Here is a 10,360-nt window from a genome sequence, read left to right on the forward strand (position 1 = left end):
CTCCCCTCCACCCCGCCGTCGCCGGCGCGCTCCGTCGGGCGAAGCCCGGCGGGCGAGGCGGCGGCGGGGCCCTCCTTCCCCGTCCGCTTGTAGGCGCCGACGCGGGGCGGCCCCTTCGAGGGACGGTGCTGGACGCCCGCGGGATCCAGCGGCGCGGCGGCGGTCTCGCGGGGCGGCGGGGTGGCCTGCTGCGGCGACGCTCCGCCGATCCTCGGGCTGCGCGCTGCGGGGCGGCTGCGGTGCTCCCGTCTCGGGAGGTGGCGCGCGACCGGTCTCGGGCCGGATCCGTCCGGATCTGGCTTCGGGGGCCGGCCGGTGGCGCCTGGCTCCGGTGGTGCGTGCCCGGCGGCTCCGGTGCTTGGAGCCCGCCGGGCGACGCGGGTAGGGCAGCGGCCGGGCGTGGCTGCTGCTCCGGCCGTGGGCGGCGACATGGGTAGGTCTCGGTGGCCTACCGGTGTCGTGGCGGCTTCACGGTGACTCGACGGATCTCTCTGCGGCAACGGCCGGCTCCTCCGGCGTCGGTTTGTCTGCGTTCGGGCCGTCTCGTCCTTCACCCCATCTCCTCGTCGCCCAGGCGCTACGCTCATCAAAGGGCTGGTCCTTTCCCAGCTGCGATCCACCGCTCGTCTCGCGCCCGATGCCGCAGGACAGAGCTCGTCTCGCGCACGATGCAGCAGGACCGAGCTCGTCTCGCGCACGATGCAGCAGGACCGGGCTCGTCTCGCGCACGATGCAGCAGGACCAAGCTCGTCTCGCGCACGATGCAGCAGGACCGAGCTCGTCTCACGCACGATGCTGCATGACCGAGCTCATCTCGCACTTGGGGTAGCAGGATGGGTCGGTGGATGCCGGTTCTGGCCGACCTATTGGGTCTCGACGCTGGGGGTTGCCCAGGGGCGCGAAAGGTGGGACCTTTCCGCTCGTCTCTTTCGTTGGGGTGCGCCGGATCACGGGTGAGGTGGTGTCGAGGTCTTGGCTGCTGGGGCGGCGGCCCTGGTGGTGGTGGTGGCGCGGTGCTCTTGGACATAGCCCGCGCCTTGGTGCTGCCCGCTCATCATGGCCGTGTGGGCGGCGTGGTTGCCGGGGTGTGACGTTCGGTGGCGGTGAATGTTGGTCGAGGTGAAAACCTGCTCTATCTTCGGACGGACCGACGGCGGCGAAGATCGCTCCCTTCTTGAAGGCGTCGTCGCGGCTCTCATTGCCCGTCATGCGGCTCCGGGGGAAACTTTGATCCTTGGATCGGGCGGTGGCGACGCTCCGGCGTCGTTTCCTTCCTGAAGGCGCCGCCTTGGAGCGCATGGTTCGTCATATGTAGCTTCATATCTTCGGGGCGGTAGTGCTAGGAGTTGTGTTGCTGCGCTCAGCGCCTTTGTATCCTGTCCTGGGTGTGTGCATGTGTTGCGGTGGCGTAGCGTGTGGTTGTACCGGATGCTTGTGGGTTGTTGCTTTATATATAAAGCGGGGCGAAAGCCTTTTTCGGTATATCCTGTAGAGCATGGCTTTTGGTGAATACACTAATGGTGCAGTGTTAGAATAAATCCGAGGCACTCCGTCGATTATCCAAGAACCAAGCAATCACACGAGCACGACACCGAGATTTGTTAACGAGGTTCACCGATATGGCTACATTCCCGGGGCATGACTACGGGCGCTCCTCCCCGTGACACTGTCACAATACCATACACCAGCCACCCGGGCGCCGGCACACGCCGCCGGCTTCCCCTTGCGCGCCTGTGCTATTACGTTGGCATAGGTTACATCGTGTGTCTACCCCCTATATATATATATATATATATATATATATATATATATATATATATATATATATATATATATGAGAGGCCTAGGACACGACTCCATATCCTATCTAACAGTACAGCCAGCTGCTGACTATAAGCCAGTGCCATGTCATCTAGAGCACATCTTATAGCCAACATATACAATAATAGATCAAAAGAGTGTACTACTTTTTTATTATGTGGCCCACCTTTCATTCTCACAAAGTGCCTAGGAGCATGTGCTAGAGTTGGCTCTTCACGAACAGCCCGCTTACCTTCTCTCTCCTCTTCATTTTTCTCCAACTAAGCAGAAATATACTAGTTTATTCCTTATAGCCCGCTGACTCAGCTCTATTGTACATTTGTACTTGCTCTAAGCCGCGGCGGCGATCAGAACGCAGTGAGCGTGTGTGTGGCCGCGTGCTGACCGTGTCGGACGCATCAGTTCCGTGGCGTGTGCGTGCGTAGGTATGTGTGTGTGGTGCGTAGGTGTGCGTGTGTGTGCGTGCAGTAGGAGCACCGTAGATGTAGGAAGCCGTTGGCGAGCAGGGCGGTGTTGATCACGTCAGGACTAGCGCGGGCTCGGCGCGACCCAGGCGCATCGTGGGCACGGGCAGAGCGGGCCAGGTCGTGGCCTGGCTGGGGAGGGGGGGAGGCGTGCGGGTCGTGCCCAGCGCCAGTCCAGGGTTTTAGAGCACCTGCAGGGCTCGTTGTAACAGCAGGGAGTCGAGTTTGTTGCTCGGGAAAAGGACCGTTTATGCGGTGGCGTTCGTGCGCCAGAAACTCTCGCCGTGTCCCCCGTGTCCTTCTTCCTCCTCCTGTCTTCTTCTTTCTCGTGTCGTTCGAGCATAGCAGCGAGAGCGAGAGAGAGCTAGAGAGGAGCTAGGGCTAGCTAGGTCTCAGTTGTTGCGTAGCCCTGTGGAAAAGGAGAAGGAGAGGAGGAGGGGGACTTTTATCTCAGGGCATGTGTACATCCTGAGATGTTTGTCTAGGTCCTGTACAAACACATATAGTTAGGGCTCCTAATGAGAACATGTATGAGTCCTCGATATGCTGGAGCTCAGGTGGGTGAAACATTTTGAAATAGTTGAGCTCTGTCCAGGCATGTCTAGTTGTTCCTAGTCAAAAGTTGTACCAGCCAATCAGCATTCCCGCACACTCCAAGTGAAATTTAAAGCATGGTTACTACTCAACGCTAAGGCTGTCACCATGGCAAAATTTAAGTTATCTTGCAATAAGAAATGTATATCGTTTGGTCCGCGGTTGCTTAATAGTAATTGGCTTCTTGCCGCTGTTGGAATTCCATCTCAGGTCGTGACAAACAGAGAGAAGCCAAAGCAGAGTTCCAATTCAAAGCTAAGGCTGAGTCACGTCGGCATAAATTATCCAAACCGTGTATTTGGTTTACCAACCGCGGTTTGCAGCCCGTCGCTCTTATAGATGCAGCCAATTTTGTGCATTTCTTAACTGGAAATTATGCATGCTGCGCTAGCAGTAAGAAGAATACTACTCGTAGTATGGTGGGAACATGATTGCAGGCAATAACAGTGCATGTCATCTTGTAAAGAGAAATATTGTTTGGTCCGTGATTGGCACAATAATTGGCTTACTCTTGTCGCACTCACCAACTTCTTTTCCTTGTCCTCAAGGTTGAATCATGATGTGTGAATGTAATTTGTTTCCTTCTATTTTCTGTACACTTTACTCGCCTTCCAGCAGATTCGACAACTTCTGTTCCTTGTCAATTTAAAGGCAAATCATTTTAGTCGTTATATGTAGCAGATTCAGGTGTTGGATGCTAGCAGAAGCAAATTCATCCCGCACTGCTATGAACGTGAACAGAGACGCAAGGATGCAAGAAGTTCCAGCAAAAGCAGGGGTACTATAATCGAATCTAACTTACATGAGACTAATCGCATCCTCAACACCTGCATCTGCAACCTCGGCAGGTCACCTTTTTTTTCGAAAAGGGGGGGATACCCCGGCCTCTGCATCAGAACGATGCATACGGCCCTCTTATTAACAAAATAAAGCCTCGGCAGGTCACCTGCGAGGAAAAGCTTAGCTCAGAGTAGCAGCACCTGCAAGTTTGCCGAGGACGAGAAGCCAAGTTAACCGACGAGCAAAGAAGAGATGGTCGACGGAGATGCGCTGGGCGAACATCGCTGGCGGCGCTCCCGCTCCATCTCTCTGTTCTCCCCCTCTGGTCACCCCGCGATGAACAAGATGATATGGGCCTTACCTAAGCCACATAGCGTTGGCGGACCGAATGACCTGGCCCCAAGCTCGTTTCAAGACCTTACACTGAAAAGAGTGATCCAGTATGGAGTCTAAATTTGAGCAACAAAAAACATAGAAAATCATACGTCATTAAAAATATACTTTTAAAATTTATTATCAATAAGATATCTAAGACACTATATGTAAACACAAGGAGTATCATACAAAAATTACCACTAAAATTATTTGAAGTACCAGTCTAATAGTACTTTTTAGCGTATAACATTTGTTTAAATTGAAGAATATATAAAATAATTAAAGTGGATAAGGTAGGCTGGCTGAGGTAAATTCCCAGTTCACAGTATGATTTCTTCCTGTGTTTTTTTTTCTTTTTGATAAACCATAGAAAATTATATGTCATAAAAATATACTATTAAAATTTATGTATAAATAAGATATGAAAGACTATATTTAAAGACAAGGAGTATCATACAAAAAATACCACTAAAAATTCTTCGAAATACGAGTCTAATAGTACTTTTTAGCATATAAAATTGTTTAAATTAAAAAAATGTAACTTAACAACCCTAAGGCTCAGGGATGAAGTCCATGGAATGAGAGGAAAGCCACATCCCTAGATGAACTCGACAAAAAAAGATGAGAGGAAGTCCAATAAAAAATTGAAAAAAACTTATGAATGTTTTGGAACACACAACTTCCAGGAAAAACAATCGAACACCTTTAAATAAAAGCAAACAAATTTTCAACTATTTTACAAAAAAGACCAAGAAAGATGAAAGAAAATCGAGAAAAATGTCACACGGTTGCATGGTGAGGTTGAGTACAAATTGTTTGGTGTGGTGCCCGTAATGCTGGCAGTTTCTAGCATGACGACATGTCGGTATCCATAGTACTGACAAAAACATATAGCATGTCATTAGCCACGGCTTCAGTCCCCAATATGCAGCGCAACACAACTGGGAGGCCCTTCCTCACAACACGGCCCATCCCTCATAGAACGATTCCATACGCTCTGCAACAAAGTCCTAGCATAGAGGTGGGCAAGGGGACATGCAACAACATTATGCTGGTGGTAAGCGTGGGAATTGACTAGGGAGATGCACTCGTGTTGTAATGACAGGGACGTGCTGGTAAGGGAAGAGAATAGATTGGGGGTCGATTGGTCATGGAGATGAATCAACAACATATGGAATTGGTAGTTTGAGATCCTTTTTTTCTTACCTATATCTTTTAAAAAATTCAATTTCATACTTATCCATTCAATGGTCGTAGACAAACATTACACCCTTCTCTAGTCACTCCTATTACGCTTATTTCCTCGTACTATTCTTTAGAATTTTGTTTGCTTTAGCCTATCCCCAACTTGTTTGGGATTGAAAAGTTTTGTTATTGTTGTTTTTGATATATTTTTGGTGATCATGATTCTTACGTGATATTTTTCTGAAAAAAATTGTTTGTTAATGTCTTTGTGCTAGATATGCACAAATCTTTCTTCAAAAAATTAACATGAAATTCAGGGCAATCAACATATGCGGTCTTAAAAAAAACAGTGCTTAAAATATGCTAGGCATAATACAGACTACAATTTTTATAGAAGCTCCGGCAATTGCATATTTTGAATTTTTAACATCATATATTAAAAATAGGAAAACATATAAAATCTATTAAAAAATACACTTATAAATAGCATTTTTTTAGAGAAATAGCAAAAGATTTTGTATTCTCCTCCGGGATGGAAGGGCCCGTTGTGCATGGGCCAGAAACAACGCACTTGGTCCAGATCGAGGGACAAACAAACTGTTGCTATGTGGTGGAGGCCCAGGTTCACGTTCGTCGCAGAGCAGATCAGGCCGAGGGGCCGGCAGAGCTCTGCCAGCGACGAGGGCGATCGAGGGCGGCTGGCCCCATCTTTCATCTGGGGGTGAGGAATCCGAATCACACTGCCGCCAAGCTTCTCTTGGTTTCGCCGGCATCAGAGGCCTCCCCTCTGTTACGGATCGGACGGTCCTCAGACTGAATCTGAAAGATGTTGGTGGCAGCTGAGCTGAACTGATAGATGTTTGTGTTCATTCGTACACTCAGAGCAGAAGAAGCTCAGCAAAATCTGCTGTCATGTCGTCGTAAGTCAATCATTTGAGATTCATTTTTGGATAGATTGCATACTTTTGCTTTTGTTTCCATATATCCTGTCTACTGCAGTACTGCTTCATGGATTTATATATATACATATATATAGATATACATATATATATACATATATATATATACATATATGCAGAAGGATGAATTCTATAAACATTCCAGTTTTCTAAATATTCTGCTAGCCTCAAAGACTTAAATCTCCTAGATTATTGACAAGTAAAGTACAGCAAATAAAAACCAAAAATATTTAAATGAAATGAAGATGGTGTGGTGCAGAAGAGTGTGGTTTTTCTACTCCCAGGGACGTTGCACCCACCATCGGAAACATAGCAAATAAAAACGAAAAAAATCTAAAACTTTGTGCCTTCGATTATGACCAAATGTTTTAGGAGCTTGCAAAACATGATGGAAACATTGCACCCACTTCATTTTATCATGTCTCTTGTTCGTGTACAATTTGACATGTTGCAAAACAAAATATGCTGGAAACATTTTTCATCGGTTCATTTTGTCTGGAACATACATGCACCTGAGGATTCAATGTTGAGACTGGTTTTAACAAAACAGAATGGTGCTTAAACTTTATCAAAGTTGTGAAGTTGAACATGCATATTGGTGAAGAATTTTTTTGATTTCAGGAAGATCAACGTCCAAGCCGTACATAGTCCTAGTGCAGAGATGGATTTTCGTTATGGAGTAGGGCGTTTCGGTGCCCAGGCTCATCTGCACCCGGTTAGAAAAAAATTCGTAAAAGATTCAAAACAAATTCAACAAATTCCAAAAAAAAATTTGTGGTAGACAATTTCATGTGTGAGGCCCGCTCCAAATTTCAAGTCATTTGGACATTTGAGCAGCTCTCAGCAAAAAAGACAAATCAGTTCAAAACAGTACCTGAACAGTGAACATTTTTACAGACCCCCAATTTGTCTTTTTGCTGAGAGCTGATCAAACGTCCAAATGACTTGAAATTTGGAGCGGGCCTCACGCATCAAATTGTCTACCCCACAAAAAAATTGAAATGTTTTGAATTTTTCTAGTATTTATTTTGGTTTTTTCCGTAAGCGCAGGTGCAGATAGTGCAGAGATGGATTTTCGTCATGGATATCACCTTCTATTTGATAGAACAGATCAAAAGTTTCTCTTACAATCCTCTGTCTGTCTATTGAGAGAGAGGATGGTGGTCCAATGCAACATAGACAATGGGCAACATCACCTCATCCAGAGCGCCGGCATTTGCCAGGAAGTCTTGAGTGATTTCATCAGACGTGAAGTTCTCGCTCACTCTTATGCCCTGCACAACCAACACATCAACACACTGCATATTTGGCAGTGACTCCTGCTGCGCTCGCAAGGTTAGGGTGATGTAGCACTTAGAACATGGAGCTAAAATCCCTTTGTTTGGCAGTGAGCGGTACTTGTTTACGTTGGTGTTTATACTGAAGGCAACAAAGCTGGCCGCTGCCTTGTTGGTGAGCTGCAGGCAGCACGATATGTCCTTCTTTGGCTGGAAGGGGAAGCGGAGCTCTAGGCAAGGGTCCACCACAATATCTCTTCTCAAATCATTGAAACTTCTGTTCTGATCCACCACTTCCAATTCGTCGGCATGGTGCTTGTGCCTCTTCTTCTACAAAGGCAAAAGTTCAACGTGTTAACTAGCTAGTGTTCAGAAACTATACATTGCTGGATCCACATATATGAGTATGAATATATATTGTACCAGCTGGCCTGTAAGAGGTTTAGGATCTTTCTTTAACATCTCGTCTATCTTTGAGTCTAGTTCCTTGAGCTCACTGATAATGTCCTCTGTAGAAGGTCTATTGTCTCTGTCGTCCTCCACACAACGCATTGCCATATCAACACATTTCGTTACTCCTAGTAGATCGGTTTCGTCCCATCTATAATCTTCAGTTGCCTGCATCTTTTTCCTCCAGTATATTTGTACCTGTCAAGTTGCAACATATATTGTGCATCTACCAATCGCATGAAAAACAGAGATAAGGAACAACAACCCCTTAAAACGTAAAAATGACAAATAAACTATCTTACACTCTCCATAAACTCTTGTTGAATTTTTGGAGAAAAATTCGGGCGACGACGTGCGTCCCAATAATCGCCATAACCCTTTGCCCCCGCCATCATGTGGAAAATTATGACTCCGAGACTGAACACATCATTCTTTGGTGACACCTTGCGATTGTGTATGTATTCTTGTGGCATGAACCCACTGCATGATAACATGTTCAAACATATGTTAACTAAAAGAGTTACAAAACCTTCTAAAATAAGATTTATAAACCAAACTGGGATTATCTACACATGAGCCGGGTACCAACTTACATTGTTCCTTTCATGGTGCTTATTTGGTGGGTATATGAACTCCCAAAGAGCCTGGACAAACCAAAATCTCCTATTTTGGGCACCAATTTGTCATCCAGCAATACATTATCTGGCTTTAAGTCTAGATGAAAAATCTTCTTTTTTTCTCCTTTATGAAGGTGGTGCAGGCCTTCACAAGTCCCCTTAATTATATTGTATGTCTCCGTCCAATTATGGATACACGAATCAGCTGTAGAAGGGAAAAATATATATGGCATACACATAACATGGCAAAATCATATCTTCATTGCAAGGTAAATGGTAGCATAGCAGAATTGAGGTAGAGTACCATCATACCAGAAATATGCTTGGCAAGGCTTCCTCCCTTCATATACTCAAAGCAGAGAGCTCTGTTTATTACTTGAGACCAAACTAATTGACCTTTGTATTCAACATCTCTATGTGATGTCTCATAGCAGTAACCAATCATCCGTACGACATTTTTATGCCGAACCTTCTTAAGGTTACGGAATTCATTATCAAATGACTCATCATTAACTCCTTGGACGGGAAAAAGCTTCTTGACAGCAATCTCGTCCCCATTAAGCTCTCCCTGTTCATATTGACCATATGATAATTACAGAAAACATAATACGATTAGTTAGTATAACAAACATAAATGATTGACCATACCTACCTTGTAAACTTCCCCATAGCCACCAGTACCAATTTTCATCTTCTCCGAAAACTCCTCTGTGATTGCTTGTAACAAACATAATTTGATATATTGTGGATCGGACGAGGACATTTTATCTGACAAGTACTGCATATTGGATGTTGTTTTTTTTTTCCTTTTTTGGAGAACCTGTATTAAGACAATATGTATTTTAGATTTAATTTTTGCCAACTATAGTCGTGGTCTCTCAAATACTAACAATATTCTCATGGACATCCCTAAAAAAAATCACGATGGAAATACTATTTGTGTGCTGGCCCACAAAATAATTGGAATAAAACAATCGTCTCCATTTAACTTGTCAGGAAACCCTTCACCACCCGGTTGGATTTACCTACAATTTTTCAGGTGTAGAACTATATAATACATATGCAGAAGAACTGGGCAACATATTTCTAACCTGTCAAATACTTTCATCATGAAATCCCTGGCAAACTAGAAGTAGAAGAAACTACTTCCTCCGTCCGGAATTAGTCATGGCTCAAACGGATGTATGTAGCACTAAAATAGAGTGCTAGGTACCATCTGTTTGAGCGGCGAATAATTCCGGAAGCAGCGACTAGCAAGCAAAAGCAGCCACAGCTGAACTTACCCTTGCCGTTGGTGGCCAACTTCTTCCGGGGAGTTGATGATCCAAGTCCTCCAATATATCAAAAGGAAGTGCGTGAGGAAATTTTGACTTACCCACGAGGCTTCCAGTTCGTGCGGTCAGGGATGGGACCAGCGGAAGGCTGCGGCTAGAAACTGTTCTAGCAGACTTCGGATGCCTGTTTGGGGGGTGGCGCCGCCGATGCCAGCCTCCGCGCTGCGGCCCGTCAGCACCACCACCTGCCTCGGCGCCGGCTGCTCCGTCCCGGTCCCGGCCGGCCTTAGCAGCAGCGGCAGCAAGGCGTCTTCTGACTTCCAGCTTAACAGTAAAATCATTAGGAGATCCTAGTTGGCCTTGATGACAAGAAAGATTCCAATCCAAGTCTGTCGACATTGGCATCGATCGTGGTCCGTTGCAACTTGCACATAATTTAAACATCGGGCCACTTGCTATGTCGGCCCGAAACCTTTCAACGCCGAGGGCAGCTGATCAGCCTTATCTTTGAATAGGAACTTGATCACCCTTGTCTTTGGTTCAGAGTGACCCGGTCCAATCATT

The 10,360-nt window shown here is 46.1% G+C and overlaps 1 protein-coding gene across 2 annotated transcripts; it reads right to left on the reverse strand.

Annotated features, from left to right (window-relative positions):
* Window positions 1-7,250: 7,250 nt before the first annotated feature.
* LOC119307003 (putative receptor-like protein kinase At4g00960) lies at window positions 7,251-10,096 on the reverse strand. Of its 2 annotated transcripts, XM_037583081.1 has the most exons (7): window positions 9,898-10,096; window positions 9,175-9,342; window positions 8,835-9,090; window positions 8,499-8,727; window positions 8,208-8,385; window positions 7,879-8,103; window positions 7,251-7,785 (listed from the first exon to the last, which is right to left on the reverse strand). In XM_037583081.1, the coding sequence occupies exons 2-7, from the start codon at window positions 9,304-9,306 to the stop codon at window positions 7,321-7,323; spliced, it is 1,485 nt and encodes a 494-aa protein (XP_037438978.1). In that variant the 5' UTR covers window positions 9,307-9,342; window positions 9,898-10,096; the 3' UTR covers window positions 7,251-7,320. The 2 variants fall into 2 exon arrangements, with proteins under 2 accessions (XP_037438978.1, XP_037438979.1); XM_037583082.1 differs by having other exon boundaries at window positions 9,175-10,096.
* Window positions 10,097-10,360: the final 264 nt, after the last annotated feature.

Source organism: Triticum dicoccoides, chromosome 5B (genome assembly GCF_002162155.2).
Source record: "Triticum dicoccoides isolate Atlit2015 ecotype Zavitan chromosome 5B, WEW_v2.0, whole genome shotgun sequence".
NCBI classification, from domain to species: Eukaryota; Viridiplantae; Streptophyta; class Magnoliopsida; order Poales; family Poaceae; genus Triticum; species Triticum dicoccoides.